At 33.6% G+C, this 21,284-nt stretch overlaps 1 protein-coding gene across 1 annotated transcript in view; it reads right to left on the reverse strand.

The window, feature by feature from the left end:
• Nucleotides 1-3,218: 3,218 nt before the first annotated feature.
• The window catches only part of LOC143543762 (protein FAR1-RELATED SEQUENCE 5-like), a 28,052-nt gene continuing 9,986 nt past the window's right edge, over nucleotides 3,219-21,284 (reverse strand). The window contains exons 2-6 of the mRNA XM_077036013.1: nucleotides 4,687-5,513; nucleotides 4,490-4,604; nucleotides 3,860-4,326; nucleotides 3,370-3,426; nucleotides 3,219-3,306 (exon numbers count right to left, since the gene is read on the reverse strand). Of these exons, the coding sequence (XP_076892128.1) occupies nucleotides 3,219-3,306; nucleotides 3,370-3,426; nucleotides 3,860-4,326; nucleotides 4,490-4,604; nucleotides 4,687-5,513 (1,554 nt within the window). The remainder of the gene's footprint in view (nucleotides 3,307-3,369; nucleotides 3,427-3,859; nucleotides 4,327-4,489; nucleotides 4,605-4,686; nucleotides 5,514-21,284) is intronic.

The following is a 21,284-nucleotide window of genomic DNA, read 5'->3' on the forward strand; positions in this document are numbered from 1 at the left end:
AGGATGGGCGGGAAAAGAATAAGAACCATGTGGATGAGGTCAAAAAATCGTCTAAAGGTACATATGTATTGTGTCATAAAAGTCTATTGTGTCATAATATACTGATTGTGTCATATATTAACTGGATTTCAGAAAGCATGAGTTTTGAAGCCGGAAAGAATAAAACTGAAGACATGGCTGCTGAGAAAACAAAGTTGATATTAAAAATGTATTTCAGGTCAAAAGAAAAGGTTGTAGCACACATTGTTGAAGAAGGGGAAACACATAAAAAGAAAAATGTGGATGTGGTTAAACAATCGGGTCAAGGTACGTACGTATATATTGTGTCATAAAGTCTGTTGTGTCATAATCTACTGTGTTATATTTTGATTGTGTCATATTTTAACTTGTTAAAGGCATGATGAGTTTTGAAGCAGGAAAGAAAAAGAAGGAAGACATGGTTGAGAAAGGGGAAACACAGAAAAAGAAAAATGTGGATGAGGTTAAACAATCGGGTCAAGGTACGTACGTATATATTGTGTCATAAAGTCTGTTGTATCATAATCTACTGTGTTATATTTTGATTATGTCATATTTTAACTAGATGAAGGTGTTGAACAAGTTGTTGATGTTGATAAAACAATAAAGAATTTACCAATCCTTCAAATAGAAGAAAATGACTACATCACACTAGTTAAATATGTTATTATTGCCGAACCAATTTCAAGTGTAAAACCACAACAGAATGAGGAACATGGGCAACAACAGAATGATGAACAGGGCCAAAAAAGACCTACAAGAAATAGGACTTTAGCTGAAGCCCTGTGTTCTCCTTTCGTTCGAAGACAAGTTGTAATGACAGAAAAAAGGACACAATCTGAGAATAGTGTTTCATCCTACTTATTTACAGAGACCGAAGACATTTGGTACAACACCTTTTAAATTTTATTACAAAATTTAACACAATGATCTTTGTATAATTACTTTATTAATTGTTATCCGTTTTTTTTTTCAGGGATTTTATATTCTTGATTAAAGATGTTATATCATTGCCAAGAATTGAAATGAAAAGCTTGATGCCAGGAGTTGAATTACATGCTGATGTTATAAATGTGTGGTCACATATTTTAAACGATGGAGAGAAGACAAGGGGAAAGAAATCTGTACATCGTCTGTTTTGCAATATCCCAATGATTGTAAGTACATTGTGTCATTGTGCCATTGTGTCATAATTCATATCATTGTGTCATTGTGCCATTTACATATTTTTGTGTAATGTATCATTGGTCGGATTATATGTTTTGTGTAATATTTACATATTTTTTTATTATCTAATACGATTGTATATAGTTTGACTTTGATGCAGATGAGAGTAATAGATCTGATCAGTTCAGGAGTAAAATGACTGAACTTTTAAAGAAATAAAAATGGAAACTATTGAAGACATTGATATTGTATTTGTACCAATTATTCAGGCACGCCATTTTTATGTCATCTGCTTCAACCTAAAAGACACAAGGATTGTTCTCATTGACAACATTGCATCAACGTTAATCTATGAAGAGAAATACAATGGATACGAAAAAAAACAGTAAGTATACAAAATCAATCATATATCACACCTATTTCTTTTTTTTGTTTTCATAAAACACAAACTATTTTTTTTTTTGTTTTTTTCAGAAACAAGCTTTTAAAGCTTAACTTGATCATATATCACATCAGAAGGTGATCCTTATGAAACTACAAAATTAGAAGAATTACAAATGCCATGGAAAACTTCAACTAACTATATCGATTGTGGTATTTTTTTAATGAGGCATATGGAGACCTATAAGGGTGAGGAAGCCAAGGATTGGGCGTGTGGATCGTTGAAGGAGGAAACCATAAAAGCAGGAGGCGCAAATCATAGAGTTACGCAGGAAGGATGCCGCTAAGATCCCTTTGCGTGACATGAACGAGAACATAAACTTTGTTATAGAATGGGTGAAACTTTATATGGCAAAATCAGCAGCAGACAGAAAAAAGCTACAAAGTAAGGAAAAAAAGAGAGTACTAAAAAGGTTGGCTAAAGAAGTGGATTGAAGAAAAGATGAATGTATGGTTTGTATGTGTTCTGTTTTGTTTATGACAAGATTTGGAATGTATTTTATGATCGTATTTGACAATATTAATATCACTATGTTTATGGCACAATGACCATGCAAAAATTAATTAGTTTGAATGGTTTATGACCAACATTTTAGACACAATGACCATTATAACACAATGATCATTATAACATAATAAAGCTGAAGTATAAAAGCTAAAAGTATGACACAATGAGAATTAGACACAATGACCATTATTACACAATAAAACTTCTGAACTGGTTGTTGCTTCTTTCTCTTTAATGCTAAACATTTAGACCAAAAACATTCCAGTATGACACAATGACCATTATAACACAATATATAAAATACGACACAGTGACCATTATAACACAATAAAAGCTAAAAGTAAGCCACTCAATTCAGAACAAAAAATTCTAGTATGACACATTGAGAATTAGACACAATGACCATCATTACACAATAAAACTTCTGAACTGGTTGTTGCTTCTTTCTCTTTAATGCTTTACATTTAGACCAAAAACATTCCAGTATGACAAAATGACCATTATAACACAATATATAAAATATGACACAATGACCATTATAACACAATAAAAGCTAAAAGTAAGCCACTAAATTCAGACCAAAAAATTCTAGTATGACGCAATGAGAATTAGACACAATGACCATCATTACACAATAAAACTTCTAAACTGGTTGTTGCTTCTTTCTCTTTAATGCTTAAAATTTAGACCAAAAACATTCTAGTATGACACAATGACCATTATAACACAATAAAAGCTAAAAGTAAGCCACTCAATTCAGACCAAAAAATTCCATTATGAGAGAATGACCATTATTACACACTAAACTAAAGTAAAAATTTATTAAGACTCTGAATCTTGCAAACAAGAAACTCTTGAACTGGTTGTTGCTTATTCTCTTTAATGCTTTGTAAGTTTAACTTTAACTTGCAAGTGTGTATATTGTGACCAACACCTTTGCAGAAACCACATCCCCTTTGTTTGTCCCCATCTTTACTAATTGCTATCTCACGAGCTGACTTGAAACGTTTATGACTCCGACAACCTTTTGTTCTTGTTCTAACAGTATTTCTGATTGTAACACTACATGGTTCTCTCATTCTAGTCATTTATGCATATCTATCTCTCCTGCTGGGGGCAGGGCAACAACTTGAGCCTCATCAGCCTTAGACATGTAACCTTTGGCATAATATCTATAAAGACACAATTGTTCTTCGTTACTAACCAATTTACTTATATTATACTCGTGAGCAAACCTAAGTTGACGAAGAACAGCTTCAACATATGCACGATTTTCCCCAAACTCTTCGGGCCTAAAAGAAGAAAGTGATGTATCAAAAATAGCTTCCTTTCACCATCGCCTAACTATATACTTCTTTGGGAATTCTGTTACGAAACTAATTCTAAAAACATAAAAAAATATGCCTACATAGTAATCCGAACAATTCAAATCTTCTACAGCTGCATGATATTATTTGATCTGCACCTAGATACATAACCTACACAAAAAGAACACATACAAAAAGGATTAACATATATACACAAATATTACACAAGCAAAAAAGAAAAGATATAATGACAAATGAATAACATTAACATTACACAATGAAAAGCAAATATAAGAAAAAAAAAGAAACAGGAACTGAAACCTCAAAAAATGTAGAGCATGGCTGCTTCAAATCCTCAATTTCAAACTTCAAAAAATGCCAACTGGTTGTCTAGTAACGGAAGCACAACTATGAATACCATCCTCTATCTCCAGTTGTTGATAAAAAAATCGTCCGTGTAAAAAGTTTTGCAGCTTGACTCTCAAGAACGAACGTTGGATTCATAAATCCAGGAATGGTGTATCGAGAGTGGTGATCATTTCCTCTATGCTCATTCCATTGAGACTCAACTACCGCTTCAAAGTGACAAAAAAACTCAACTAATGTTGATCTTGGATTACAAAACTGGTTAAAAAAATGGTTCTCACTTTCTGATCTTGACGTGGTACGCATAAGTCCAGAAAAATTCTCTGGTAGATAATACGCAGGTATCCAGTCTTTTCTAATCTTATAAAGATCGGCCAACCACTCATGATCACTTAAGCCATATTCAGAAAGAATTGAGGGAAATTTCTCTTCAAACTCATCCGTTGTGATAGAATCTGTCCACACAATCTGAGCTAATTTTTCTTTGAACTCAGCAACATTAGGCGTCACTGGCCCAACCTACAAATATTTGAACATGAAAAAATACACGATTTAGATAGAGTAGCATAAAAAAGACGCAATGTACATAAAAGGAAAAAAAACAATAAATAGCCCACTTCATAGCAGCATCTTGGTCAGTAACAACTACTTTAGGTGCAGAACCAAAGGCATGAGTATATACCCTTAATAACCACCTGTATGAGTTAGCATTTTCAGATCCAAGAAGCGCAGCACCAAGTGTAATATTCCTATTGTGGTTATCTATACCAGTGAAAGGGACAAACACCATATCATACCTAGAAAACAAAATCAAAAAGTTAAAGACAAAAAAAATGACACAATGAATGAAGAAAGACACAATGAAATTCTGAGTCTTACTTGTTTGATCGATAGGTCACATCAAACCCTACAACATCACCAAAAACCAAGTAACTTTTCTTTGAATTCTCATCAGCCCAGAACAACCCACCTAAAGTCCCGTCTTCTTTAATAGTGTAATCAAATGAAAAATTAGGACAGTGCTTCTTTTTCTTCTCAAGACATTTATTTACAATATCTGCATTGTATTCACTAATGTATTCACTTTGACGCGTCTTAAAATTCTTAAAGTCATTCTTTGTTACACCTACTTGCTCATAACCACCATAGAAACTCTTCAAAATATTAAACGCTCTAACAGGCCCTAGATTTACTTGAGACAACACTTGAATAGCACTTTCTTTTACGTAATCTACCATTCTCGCAGATGTTAAAAACTGAATATCATCTTTATGCATGAAATTGTGGTTATGCTTTTCTTCATAAACATAAACCTCATATTTGTTTTTATCGTTCAACCTAAACTTAATATGTGCACCGCATCCGGTTCTCTTCGATGGTTTCCTATGCTTTCTTTTACCATTATTTGCATCATCTAATGTAGTATACTCACTTCCACTTTTAAACCCTTCCTTAGACCAAACATAATACTTCAATTTCAGAAGACCATGATTAGTGTATGCACTATTCTTCCTAACACTAAAACCACTAGCATGAGCATAGATAACATAAAAAGCATAGGCAAGCTCAACAGAATCAAACACCATACCTATAACAGGTTTAAGTGATGGACTCACAACAGGTTTGTAATATATTTTTCCAGACCTCGGGGATACACGTTCTTCACCAAGTTCATTGTAAACTACAACATCTAAATCAATAAAACTCTGTTAAGTATACACAAATTTCAATATAAATATAACACAATGCTAGCAGAAACTATTTTATCAGTAAGACACAATGATGTTACAAAAAGGCACAATACTTGTAAACTAAAATCAAATAATACCAAAAAAAATCGATTTTTCAAATTGAAGCAAAACATTAAATCAATTCAATACACTTTGAATCAAAAAATCGGATGAACTAAACTGATTCAATCAATGAAATCAAAATATATGGAGAAAAAATCGTACCAGATCCATCATCGTTCCTGGAAGAGTTTGTATCTGAATTCGTACCAAATCCTTCATCGTTCATAGCTTGAGTTTCTAATCTTCGATTTGATTTCACCGATTAAGATGCATAATTTGTTTAGATTTGTTGATCCATTCTTATTGATGGTCGATTGTCATGTATACGGTGTAAATTGATAAGAATCTGGGTTTAAAAAATAAACCAAAAAAGTTCCAAAAATACCCTTCCTTCCTAAAATCATGTTGATGGGAAGATTGTCATGTGTCATAATCCTATTCCTTCTCACATTTCTTATTTTTAACCCCTTTGTATTTTAACTTTACCCGGCTACATAGTTTCCTAACTCTAACTTTTATGTCATTTCTACTCTTCCTGTAAAACTATGTATTTTTATTTTAATATATATATATATATATATATATATATTATATATTATTGTAACACAATGAAATCTTTCTTTCTCCCTACATGTCCATCTCTTAGTACTTTGTTATTAGATAGTTTCAAAACAAATAAAACATTAAACATAAGTACTAACTACTCCAAGTGGGTTGACTTGTCAACGTTTGACGTGGGTCAGTATCTACCCGTTCAAGGAACTTGATTCGTGTGACTTCTAGTCGTCCACTCTCCCCTAGTCTCTTGTATACATCAAGAGAAGCTCACAAGAAGTCTCCACATTTATTATATAAATAATAACTAGTATAATAAATATGATTAAAAACATAATATCATTAAAACATATATAATTACCATAATTAAATATAATAGTTTTTAAAGTTGCACGTTTATTTGAATAACCTTTTGATAGTTTTAAACTCATTCTAACTCGTTTGATTGGTTTGATAAGCTTGAGTTTATACTTGTTTAACGTATTAGAAATCTATATCTATGTATATAGTTGTAAGGCTTTGTTACTGGTGCCCCACTTTAGACGTTGGATTTACTCATAAACATAGTTTCAAATATCAGAGTTAATTAAAACTTTCGCAGAATAATAATAATAGTCAACCATTCATTACAAACATTCTTAACTTGTCTTTTAAAATATAACATAAATGATAATATCAAAACATCATGGCAAATCTTTATATGCTAACCTCTTCAATATCGCCATGTGTCCTGCTCAAACCAGCTTTCTCGATCTGTTAACCTGCGTGCATACTAAAAGTCAGCTACGCTGAGTGAGTTCTAGTTAATAAAACTATTTACTTTACGTACATATATACGTGCTTGAATGTACGCATTACATACTTAACATGTTCAGCATTCTTACATATATGTTCATAACTAACCTTACATTATAAAGAGCGTTTCACCCTACATACCTCGGATATTATTAAGGTTCGGTACCCTTCATCCTCGGATATTATTAGGGTCCGGTCTCCCTCCATCCTGGGATATTATTAGGGTTCGGTCTCCCTCCATCCTCGGGTATTATTAGGGTCCGGCACCCTCCATCCTCGGATATTATTAGGGTTCGGTCTCCTTTCTTCCCTACTATCATGTCATATCTTTCTATATATATAATTGTAAGTTTCATACGTACATACATCATTCATCCATCATATACAATAATCGTATAATCAAAACATCACCTGACAGTACATGCAATATCCGAAGATCGTTCACGCACCGACAAGCTTTCATTCATATTTAAGACATACATAAATAACATACAAATCATACATGGCATACATTTACCATTTAAGGTAAGTGTATTAACTATCACATCGAGTATGCACACAGCCCCAAAAACATAACAAGGGATGGGGCTAGAAACTCACCTAAACACGGTTACGTTCACCATTAATTGTTATTCATTTCCTTACCTGTGCGCGACTAATTGTATAACGATTACACGTATCAATTAACTATCACTACTCATATCGCATTTCTAGTCTAGTTATAACCCTCAACAAACGGGGGTCCGGGGGCAGCGCCCCTAGAAGCGGGATTCTAGGGGCGGCAGCCCCTAGCGGGGTCCAAGGGGCAGAGCCCCTGGTTGGGGTCGAGCTGTCTTAACACGTTTTTCATTAGGATTTTAATTATTATTTTATTCGCTAACTTAAAAAGTTCGAGGGCTTCTTTGTAATTGATCCATTTTATTCTAAGTCTAGGGACCTATCCATCATTCTTCAAACTTCAGTTCGTTAACCAGTCCTTAACGAATGAAGGCTCATAACGAATGAACTCATTCATTACTTCATAACGAATTAACTATTATAACGAATCTGCCTTCATGACGAATTGGCTATTATAACGAACCGGTCCTCATAACGAATTGGAACTTATGACGAACTGGTCCTCATAACGAATTGGACCTTATGACGAACTGGTCCTCATAACGAATTGGACATTAACGAATGGGGCTAGTTCGTCATTCTTTCCTTAACGAATTTGAATACGAATTAAGGCTAGTTCGTTAAACTTCCGTTCATGAATTAGGGTTAGATCAGAGAATGTCAGACATTCTCTGACACTATCCTAACCTCGTACCCCCTTTCCGGCGCCGCCAGTCCAGCGCCGTCGTCGCCGGAAAACCGGGATCTTGCCGGAAAAGCGAGATCTCGCTTGTTTTTCATCGTTTTTCGTCTCGTTCGATCCAGATCTGAGCTAGGGTGACCCCTAGGCTCATCTTTTGCTCGGTTCATACCCGATTCCATCCGGATATCGTGACTTTAACGGTTTAAAGGTGTCGGCCCGTCGTTTCGTGACTAAATCTAACGGTTTTGGATCCGTACACTATCCTATTTTCATTACCTCAGGTCGTTACTTGGTTTTCCTTCTTGGTTTCGGTTAGAGAAAGAAATATGTAGAGATAGAGCTTAAGTGTGTGTTTAGGGTGGTGTATGGAATATGTGAAATAAATGGATTATGGAGTAATTATTGTTTATATATGATGGGTCATGGGCTTAAGCCCATGGTATTTTCTTCTTTCCTTTTTAACCCAAGTCCATAACTTATATCTATTTAACCCAACACAAGCCCAACTCATAATAACTCCTATTTTATTTATTAACCGAAACGAGAAAAACGGGATGTTACAAGTCCTTTCATAAAAATCTATAAGTTTTACCACTTTTCATTTCCACATTAGAGCATCCACAACAACAAACTTTCAAAAACTAACACATCAAAATCACGTCAGATAATTATAAACTTTTACAAATCCCATTATATATATATATATATAATGTATATATGCATTTGAGAGGGTGAGAAAATGAACCAACCACCTTGTTTGTTGCAGGTCTGCAGAAACAACCCCAATCCTACAAACTTTGATCCCATAATAATGGATTGAGCTCACCTTTGTTTGTTTCTTTTGCCAACTCATTCAAACTTACGATATTGCACCATGTTGTGGGTGCTCTTAACATCATATGTTGTGAGCGCTCTTAAACATAATCTTTTCTTAATGAATTTATTAATAATAATAATAAAATAATACTAATAATATCATTCATCAAATTTATGATTCAAAATTGGTTAATTTAATATTTACTTTCTATTTTTTTACAAACATTTGTAATTTATAATTATCTTTTATTTATTAAAAACCATTTTTATTCAAGATATATACACTTACTAAAAGTTTTTAAAGTTTGACTTTATTACGTTTGTACGCTCATCAAGTTTTGCTATATATAAGAATATACATAACATTCCGTCGTGTTTCATATACCAGTTAGTACCAATAATAATTCAAATTGAATAGAGTTTTACTTTGAAACCATATTTATATCTGGTGTCATATACAAGATTTTTAACTTTCATTGCTAGCACTCTCACGGTTAACTTTTTAAAAGTCTAATTAAATCAATGACAAATAAGTATAATGTAATCTTTAAGTTCTCTTATGATATGTTTAAATAATAGACTATAATGCAACAACTAAAATACCCATTATTTAAGTCTTTTATAAGAAATCGCATTGTTAAAAAATTGACAAAATAGGAAAACCCATCCTTTATGTTTATTCAGTCGTTGTCCTTTACCTCTAAAATGTAAGAAAAAATATTTTATGTTTAAAAACCTTATAATGTTATGTCGTTTGGCCCTAACGCTATAGTTTTGACAGTTCCACTTCGGCAACCACCACCATCACCGCCACATCCCCTTCTAACGACAACACTAAACCTTGTCTTAGATCTATATTTTAAATTAGGTCTAAATAACAAAGCTTTATTTCATATATGGGTAAAGATTTTGGCAAACAGGAGATCTACTAATCCGTGTTTCAGATCTCGCTATAGAGAGACATCTAAATTTGACTTTTCCAAACCGACAATCCCAAATCGAGGTGAAACAATATCTAAGTTGAATCTTTGCTTGGGTTTTGACCATACCACTAGAAAACAGTTGATAAGGTTTTGAGGCTAGAGTTTCAAACTCATTTTTTTGACCTAAACAGGCGGTGGCGATGGCAACCTTGAAAACTGTTTCATTCATGTTGGTATATATATGTAATGGGTCTTATATGACCGGATACAGATTCTTTAGCACCCCTCGTAGAAAAACCCAGTTGTGGTGGTGGATTGGATGGTGTTGAGTTGATGATGAAAATGATGTGGAGGGGATAAATAGGGAACATGTGGGTGTGTGGGTGGGTGTGCGCAAGTGTGTGTGCACGCGCGTGTGTGTGTGTTTATGTGTGAGAGACAGAGAAAGAGAGTTATTTATACATTTTGTATTTTATTAACAAATAAATGTATTTTAATATAAAACTAAATCTTTAATCTAATTACTCAAATAGCCCTTAAAAGGGTAAAATACCACATTGCTTTCATATGCAAGGCCCATAATTATATAAAATTGAGAAATTTGGCATTTGTTAGTAAAAATAAAGAATTGTGCAAGGTTTTTAAATATATAGGACAATTTAGGATATTTTTAAACATAAAGGACTATAACTAAATATTCGTGCAAACATAAATGATGAGTTTTGTTATTGTCTAAATATTTTATGGGTACTTTATTGCTTTTCAATTTTTTGAATTTGTGTTAAACACTAAAAACCTTTCGGAGAATAGTATTGTATTGTTTATTTTAAAATTGTTGTAAAGACTATTGTACAATAATGATGTATTAATAGTATTTGATATGTTTATTCTTTATTGTATAGCGGTTTATTGTTATTGTTTAATGCGTATCTGTTACTTATATTTTCATAAATTACTCATGTAGTACACAATTATCAAACTAGTAAAATATAATCGAAACACAATATCATTTTAGATGGATGAGTTACTAATAATATTTCTGGAAATATATACAATAGCACCCTAAAATGGTCTGGTTTTTATATAAATTAAACAAATTAATATATATATATATATATATATTAACAATTTTACAATGATTAAGATGTGATACTATATATCTGTTTACAAATTAAAACGATTAAGATTGAATGTTTTGGTTTGTAAAAAATATTTGTGAGTGTCAGCAATGCAGCACACTACATCTAGTGTGGGTGAGGGGGGCCGTGTGATGGTACACGTGAGCTCACTCATGCTCTTAAGAATCTAAACCTTTTCTTTAAAACTCATCTATGGTCATACATATCAAAATATGGCCTTTCTTGTTTTCTACAAAACAATCTCATCTTGTTCTCTACAAGGAGTTTAAACTCATTATACAAAAGGGATCCAAGCAATCCCAACTCATATATTCAAGGACTCAGTTCTCACAAGTATTTTATCTGCAGTGTGATCCTCCGTATATTTTTTATTGGTCCATTGTCATTTGCCAGTTGGAAGGAATACCTTCCCAATACCCAAATACCACAACAATCCAAACCATAAAATCTTTAAAAAAACCAGCCTGATACCATCCCCGAACCCAATCTGCACCGTCCAAAATGAAATGTTCTAAAAAGTGTATCTATGAAACCTAATCACTAGCTAGTAAGGCCAACAACTCATGGCCTATATGGACAAGGAAATGGCTTTAACACGAGTGTGGGTCCATATCTCAAAGGATCTCGTTATCCTAAGTCACTCATTACACAGTAGACGCAAGCAATGAATTGAAAACCATAGCACACATGCCTCTCTCATATGGTTTTGTTGCACAAAGATTATTTTGTAAATAGGTTTGAGCTCCATACCAAAAAACATGATAACGGGCAGGTCACGCTGAATAGTGGTGTATGTGTGAGGGGGGCTTACATTGAGCATGAGCGTAATTATTATGGAATACTAGAAGAGGTCTTAGAGCTGCAATGTTATGGCGTTTCACATTGTCTTATTGTGATGTTCAAGTGTTCTTACTTTGATAATAGTTGCGTAGCTAGAGTGGACCCAAAGCATGGTTTGGTAGATATCAAATTCAAATTAAGACTAAAGGCCAACGATCAGTTGATTCTAGCATCACAAGCAAGAAAGGTCGCTTGTGACCATATCTTCCAGCATCAAATGATTTGAAACATTGGTGGGATACAAAAAAGGCGAAGCTAAGGGTGGGGGGGTACATGAGCTAGAATAACGTGTTGATGAAGTACCAAATGGTGATAATATAGAAGATGAATATTGTTTTCCAATCAATGAAATGGTAAACCATTCAATAGTTACGGGAGTGAATCAAGAATCCAACTCGTTTCTCTTATCATGAAGATGTAGGCAAATTCCATTATAATGGGGAAGATTCTTTAGAGAAGAAAGCAGATTTTGGAGGAACATATAAAGATACATAAAACTAAGACAAGTTAATTTGGCCTGATTATTTTTCTGATGAGTACTAGTTCTTAGTGAGTAAAACACCAATTTGTTAAATATGTAGTTCGAATTAGGCTTAAAACTACTATTTTTTATGTTTAATTTATCTTTGTGTGTGTGTGTGAGAGAGAGAGAGAGAGAGAGAGGAAAGCCCGGAAACCAGGGTTTCCAAAGTTGGATTAACTCATTCGCATTATTGTTCTTAAACTTTAGATTTCATTCACTTGCATCGGAATCGTTCAAAACACCGCCATAACATCTTGTTCCAGTAAGATACATAATTCATAACACAAATCTGTAATACAAAATATAAACACCGGGTTGCGAGTACTTAGCCAAGGTAACCCTTACTTTAATGCCAACCAATCCCACAACATTCTTATGCATGCGCTTGCTCTAATGTGCATAATAAAAATCAGTGTTGCTAAGTGAGTTTTAACTTTCATATATAACATACATACATTCATTCATAGCATACTTTAAACTTGCATTATTAGTCAAAGTGTTGCTAAGTGAGTTTTAACTTTCATATATAACATACATACATTCATTCATAACATACTTTAAACTTGCATTATTAGTCAAAAGTTTCATTTGTCTAGATCTATTCATATTTCATGCAAGATTGTGACCCCCTTTGATCATAAACAATTTTACAATTGCAGATAAGCCACAATGATATTGCCATATAATAACGTAACCGCTTATTATATTCATTCTATAAGCATACATACGTTTTGAAACACATACAAACATAAAACATGCTATTGGGAAAACTTAATGGTTTAAACTTTACAAAACCTTAATGGTTTCGATAATGACTAATTAACTTAGTGTGACTTAGAAAATTACAAGTTCATCAATGATGCTATATTTAACATGCACATCCCTAAAAACTTGATCAATCATCTTTAGTCATTAAACAACAATGATCAAGATAACAATATGTTAAATGAAGAATCTAAATCATAGAATGAATATGATATTATATGAAGTCTAACCCATTGAATATTAAGATAATTTTATAAAATAAAGAAAGATAGTTTTATAAACTTAAGAAATGTTTATAAACTAATTAAAACAAAATTGTTTAAATAAATACTAATTGAAAATCAAGTAGTACTTAAAAGAATAATGCCATTTAGGGAATATCTTTCATCTAAATCTACATACAGATTTAAGTTTGATGAAATGGTTAAGTCAAATGCAAGAATGAAATGTATACTAATTTGGGTTTGATAAACCATAAAGTGGTTAGCCCATTTAAGTAAAACACATTGATATATATTGAAAGGTCAAAGGATAATGAAAGTTAAACCATGCAACATGTTATGGATCTACGTGTCAATGAAAAAAAAACTGAGGAAAATGACTTTATACAATGTTCGCTTGCATAAGATCAAGAAAGGTATGGATTGGTTGTCCACGGTCAATTGGACAGACCATCGATCATCTAGATGCAAGACATCAAATTTCAAATGGTGGGCTATAAATGGATGTCTTGTGCAACCTTATTCCACATCCGTTAGCTCTACAACATATAAATACACATATACTGAAGACCTCTCTTAATCTAAAGCATTATTAAGCATCACTAAAATATTGTTCTAGTGATTTGTTGATGAGCTAGAATTGGAAACACTATCTTGACATAATGTTATTGTTTTTAGCTGGAAAACTCTATCTTGTAGTTATTATTTTGTAGAGATTACAATATCTTGACATAGTTAGTTCATTATGTTGACATAGTGGACCATTAAAGAACTGTAAAGACACACTATCTTGGCATAGTGTGTTGAAGAAGATGATCACTTCATTTGAAGATTGAAACGTGTAATTGGTGATCCCTGCCATTTAGGGAGACGTCTAGTGAAGAAACTTTTCGATCGATCGGGGTGAGGATTAAAGTGAATTGGTTAAAGGTTCAAATGAGTTTAACACAAGTTATATTTTAAGAAGACCTATTAACCCCCTAGTTTTCTACGTTTTTTACACATGCCTTACCGGTATGCACACTAGCTCGAAACATGTGGTGTGTGGGTGGGTATGGGTGTTGGAGGGGGGGGGGGGGTGTTCTAGAACTCATGTGATCATTAAAACATTTAAATTTAAGATTCTGAATGACCTCTTCCCGTGCAGAGCACTTGAACAACTAAAAAGGTTCACATGTGAAATGGGTCTTTGTTTAACATCATGACCTTAACCATTATACTTTTTGTTCATTTAACTTAAGCGATACTTATAATCTTTCGCTGAAGGTTTAAGGGAGTTTTTAACCAAAATAGGGTTTGAGGAATAAGTATTTACTAAAATTGGGAGTTTTAAAATTATTTACCAAAATAGGTGTTTTCATGTAAACTTACCCTTTTCTCACTCCTAATCTTTCAGGGTAAAATAATTTCTATTATATAAATTAATTCAAGACTAAAAAATGAAAAAAGATAAAACTTAATTTTTTTAAAAGTTTTTCACATTTTCTTAAAAATAGTTGACAACAATGATTTAATAAAGGTCTGTACGGAATGAAAAACGTTAAATAAAAATGAATTGCACTTAAAATTAAAATAGAACATGATAAAAGAGAAAAATAAAAAATAAAATAAGCATATTAGCATAACCATGGTATGGCCAACAACATAACACATATTTAAAAAGGCATTACAAAGAGCAAATCTTTATTGTGCATAGTAAGTTATATAAAGTGTCTGTATCATACCAGTACCGTGAAAAACCAAAACGATATTATCTAAAAAAATATCGGTATTGTTATCCGTTTTATTGGGATCGGTACCCAAATTTTTTTTATGGTTTTTGCCATTATTTTTTTTTGTATCGGACATTCGCATAGATTTTGTTGAAACGAAATTGTTCTAATATCAAATAATTTTTTTGGATATACTAAGTTTTCGAGTGCCGATACCATACTTGTAACAATGGTCAACTGAACAAATTATAACATAACAACGCCGGATATCATTATCGATATTAAATCTAAATCAAATTTGTACGTCCTTGATAAGAAAAGCTTGTTTAAAACAACAAATTAAGAAAAACTAAAAAAATAATAATATTTTGTTGTGGTTTAAATCAGTTTTGTAAAATAATAAAAAAATTAAATTTAAAAAAGAGTTATAAAAATTTTCTTGGAGTATTTCAAAGAAAACAGGATGAAGATAAAATGACTTTCATATTTTTTTAATTTGTTTTCTTTATTACTCATATCTTTTTTCAAAGAGATAACTTTAATAGAAATGATTTTTACCCAATAAGATTACGAGTGGAAAAAGACAAATTTACATAAAATCACTTATTTTGGTAAATAATTTTCAAATTCCCCATTTTAGTAAATACTGTTTCCATACACCCCGTTTTGGTTAAAAAAACTCAGGTTGAAGGTGTGTAAGGCCCCGATCCCGGTGCTCTACATTAGCGTTGGATTTACTCATAAACACAGTTCTAAATATCAGAGTTAATTAAAATTTTTGCAGAATAATAAAAGTCAACCATTCATTACGAAGCATCCACTTGTCCTTTAAAATAAAACATAACATAGTTTATCAAAACATCATGACAATCTTCATTGGATGCCAGTCCCTTCAGATCCTTTCATGTGCCTTTCTCAAACTAGCTGCTTCAGTCTATTAACATGCGTGCATACTAAAACTCAGCTACGCTGAGTGAGTTCTAGTTACGACAGGTAACATACAATCCATACACTTGCTTTCATATACGCATCCGAAGAAGCATATTATATACTTTACCTGTTAACCTTCCTTTCGTACATACGTTTATACATACATACATTCTTTCATATTTTCATACTACACTCGTAACTATCTTTACCATCTCAGATATTATTAAGGTATGGTCCCTTCTATCTCAGATATTGGTAGCGTCTGGTCCCTTCTATCTCAGATATTGGTAGGGTCTGATCCCTTCTTTCCATACAACCATGCATTCACTTCTTTGTACATACATTTTGTTATATACTTTCATACATACTCTTAACCATTCATTTATCTTTCATAAGACATTCATATATAAAGCTCACCCTTCCTAACGATGTGTGCAATATCCGAAGATCGTTCACGTACCGACAAACATTTGTTCACATTCTCAATCACTATCACACAAATCATATAAGGCATACACTTACCACTTAGGGTAAGTGTATTAACTAATCACATCGAGTATGCACACGGCCCCGAAAACATAACAAGGAAGTGGGGCTAGAAACTCACCTAAACTCGGTTTCTCTCAGAGTTAATGATAACTCTTTCTTTAACCAGGGAACGGCTAACTGTATAACAATTACACATATCAATTAACTATCACTACCCATATCGAATTTCTAGTTTAATATAACCCTCAACGAACGGGGGTCCGGGGTCAGCACCCCTGGCAGCGGGGTTTTAGGGGCGGAAACCCCTAGCGGGGTCCAAGCGAATAGCCTCTGATTAAGCCTCATTCGTTATCCCATTCGTTATGACGAATGGTCTCTGTTTAAGCATCAATCGCTATCTCATTCTTTAAGAATCTTCATTCTGGTCTAAGTGCAATTCGTTATGCCATTCGTGATGATGAATGGTCCCATTTGTTATTATAAGTGTATAACGAATGACTAAGGCCATTCGTGCTATCTTTGAGACGAATAAAAGGCTCATTCATTACAGGAGCATCTATAACGAACGGCTTCATTCGCTGTCTCCTCATGGCGAATGAATGGATGACGAATATATTATGTCATTCGTGACTCCTATAGAACGAATAAGGGCTCATTCGTTACTAGTGCATTCGCATGTATCTCATTCGTTATGATTGCTTAGCGAATGATCAGTCATTCGCTATTCATAACGAATGAATATCTGTTCTGTCCAATCTTTGACCCCGATGGTCAAAGTCAAAATTGATATGAACAAGGATAGTCAACATACACCATATTCGTGATTAAACCCTAAATCATGATGAAACAACACAATCTTGGTATCAATTTGCTCGAAATAACCTCGCCTACTAACCCCAAACCACCAAACATCTAAGCATTAAGGTTTAATGGTGTATTAATCGATATATAGCTACGGCTACACCTTTGACTAATTAACCCAACAGTTGTTAACGAATTTCATCAAGATTCATTACGTTTGATTTGTTTTTACCATTTGTGTATAGATCTAGGATTATTAAACGAATCGGACAAAAATGAACAAGTTTTCAGTTATAAACATACCTTTAACTAATCGGTTTTAACGAACACGATCTAAGTTTGATGTCGGTTTGGCTTGTCATGGTGTTCTATCACTATCGAGCTCGGGTTTTCACCTTCGGATCATGGCTCGGGATATAAGAGGGTGTGTGTGTTTTTGAAGGTGTAGGCTATGGTGTAGAGATGAATAAAAATGGAAAGGATTAGGATTTAAGGGGTATTTATACTCCCTTAAGCCCATTGACCTAAGGCCCATTCCATCTCTTATTCCATCTTCTAAAGTCCAAGTCCACCCTCTAGTAGTTTATTTAATCTAAACTGACACGTGACACGTTATTGGATAAACGAAATTTTTTTTATTAATATCATCGTAAACAGGATGTTACAAGGTGAAACTTGCTAACATTTTCTTTAGGTGTTGGACACTTTCGCTTGAACCTTACTTCTCTTGATCATCCTGGGACAAAGTTGTAGACTTTCATCCAACTCTGAATATTCACCTAGACCAACACTCATTTTGATTAGCGTTCACCTAAATGATACTTTCATTGAATCTGTCTAGGCGAAGCGTAGGAACTTTCGCCTAGACTAACCTTTCGTTTAGGACTAGCTTTCGTTTAAATAAAAGTTAGGCCAAAGCTGACTTGTGAAAACAATAACAATGGCGACTCCTTCAACTCGATCAAAAAACATCAAGATCCTTACTTTATCAGGTAAAACTAATCAAAACATTAGTCTAAGATAATATTAAGCATAGCCTAACGTTACCATTCTAAAAAGAACGTAATTTTTTACCTTTGAATCCCGAAAACCAAACTGAACCTCAAAAGTTTCAAAGAAGGCGAGGGAGGCGATTATCGGACTATTCCAATGATTTCGGTAAATGTTCAGCAAATGTGGTCCTTCAACACTTGCAATTAAAATTGGGTAAAAAAAACCAAAGCTTCGAGACTATTTCTCAGTTGAAACTCGTCCGGTTTCCAACTGGTTTTTGTTAAAATTGGTTTCGGTGCCAACATGTTTCTACTTGGGGAGAAAGGTGTTAGTGCACGGTTTTGCGTCTAGAGTCTTTCTATTAATTGTTAATGTTTATTTATCAATTAATGTAATATTAAATGTTTATATTTATCTAATTCGTTAAAGTTATGTCTAGTTTGCTAGTAGCGAACTAAGACTAGTTCGTTAAGGTTAAGTCTAGTTCGCTAGGGATGTTAGCGAACTAAGACATTATAATGTATTCCCTCCTGATTCGTTAGGGGATGTTAACGAATCAGGGGGTGGTTCGTTATGTTAAATTATGTAACGAAGGGGAAGCTGGTTCGCTAGGGGATGTTAGCGAACCAGGTCATCCTCTATTTATAGTGAACCACTGTTCACTTTAAGAAAAAGTTTTAGAGAAAAATTCACAGAGTAATATAAGTTTATTTCAGAAAATCAATTACTCTCTCTCAAGCTTCATATTAATGTTATTGATAACATATACACATATAAAATACACTAAATCAAGGTTTATTATGAGATAGATCTTTAACAGTATAATTAACAGATCTGTGATCTGTGTTATTGTTGTTAACTGTTAATTATGGGGGCATGATCACACAAGAGGGTGAAGTTTCAAATGGTCACATTACGTTTGAGAAAGTGAATTATTGCGACAAGGTTGATCATAACTTATTGAGTGTATCGCAGATTTGTGATAAAAAATACACTACGATATTTACTGACAAAGAGTGTCTTATCTTGAAACCGGGTTATGTTATTCCCGAGGACATGGTTGTCTTGCGATCACCACGATCAAATGATATTTACGTCTTAAATATGAGTTCTAAGATATCAACATCGATTGAAACATGTTTTGTTTCGAAAGCAACCGAGAAAGACTCGATTCTATGGCATCGTATAATGGGTCACATACATGTCAGAAAGATGAATTATTTAATGGCAAATGACTTAGTTGAGGGTGTCTCGTTAAAGAATTTTAAGTTATCTGATCACTGCGTTGCATGCAAAAAGGGCAAGCAGAAGAAGAAGATACATCCCTCTAAATTATTGAATTCCATTAATACTCCTCTTGAACGGCTTCATATGAATTTGTTTGGTCCAGTGAATCGTGCGAGTATTTCTGGAGACTGGTATTGTCTGGTAGTGAAAGATGATTATTCAAGATATTCATGGGTGTTATTTATGAGTTCAAAAGATCAAACACCGGTTTTGGTACAAAACCTTATTACTAAGATCGAATCACTGTATAAACAAAAGGTGAGGAGAATCCGAAGTGACAATGGTACTGAATTCAAAAACACTATATTGGATTTCTTTTGTATTCAAAAGGGAATTCACCGAGAATATAGTGCACCGTATGTACCTCAACAAAATGGTGTTGCTAAAAGGAAAAATAGAACTCTGATTGAAGCTGCACGTACAATGCTCGCTGATTCAAAGCTTCCGGTTCAATTTTGGAATGAGGCAGTGAATACAGCTTGTTATACGCTTAATCGGGTTCTAACAGTGAAACGACTCAAGAAAACAAGCTACGATATCTTAAATAATAGAAAACCTAATTTAAAGTACCTGGAACCATTTGGGTGTCCGTGTACAATGTTGAAGAAGGATTCGGGTAAATTTGATGAAAAAGCTATCGAAGGGTATTTCTTGGTATATGCATCTCCAAATAAAAGGGTTTTTAATTTCACATCTAGCTATGTTGAAGAATGGTACCATGTGGACTGTCAAAAGTACACAACCCCTCCTCAAGGGAAAGGTCTAGACTGGATGTTTGACTACGATAGTTTATTTAATTCTTTTACTCCTTTGACTGAAAACATCGATGAAGATCTGGTTAGAGCATACTTTGAAGAACAATTGAATATTCCAGGTTCTTCAAGTTCTAATACAGTTGAAGCTCAACCAGATGCTCCAACTGAAGACTCTCCAATTGTTTCTCCAGTTGCTATTGATACTGTTTTTACTTCTTCTGATGATCAAGCTGAAGTTCAAGTTATTGATCTTGACAGTGATAATGTTTCATCTCCAGAGTTGGATGAACATTACACTAACTTATTTGATAATGTTGTTGTTCCTGAGAATCCCACTCTTCGGATTCATGGATATCATCCACAGGAAAACATCATCGGAGAACTTGATGTGGGTGTTCGTACACGTCATCAAGTTTCTTCGTCAAGTAACAATAACACGTTGTGTGCTTACACTAACTTACATTTTTCGGGAATTGTGAATCTTGCTAAGTTCAATTGCTTTCTATCTCAAGTTGAGCCAACGACAGCTCGTAAGGCACTTGAAGATCCTTCTTGGGTAGAAGCTATGCAAGAGGAATTACAGCAGTTTGCACGTTTGGGTGTTTGGGATTTAATAGACAAACCTGCTAGAGTTAAGAAAGCTATTCCGACTAAGTGGGTATTTAAGTGTAAGAAGGAGGATCGAGGGGTGATTGTCAGAATCAAAGCACGTCTAGTGGTGCAAGGTTTTTATCAGCAAGAGGGTATTGATTACACAGAGGTATATGCTCCAGTTGCAAGATTAGAGTCGATTCGAATCTTTCTGGCTTATGCAGCTTATAAGAATATCAAGGTTTATCA

This window comes from Bidens hawaiensis, unplaced genomic scaffold (assembly GCF_021521415.1).
Source record: "Bidens hawaiensis isolate Kalapana, Puna unplaced genomic scaffold, B.hawaiensis_p1.1 tig00013297_1, whole genome shotgun sequence".
Classification (NCBI taxonomy): domain Eukaryota; kingdom Viridiplantae; phylum Streptophyta; class Magnoliopsida; order Asterales; family Asteraceae; genus Bidens; species Bidens hawaiensis.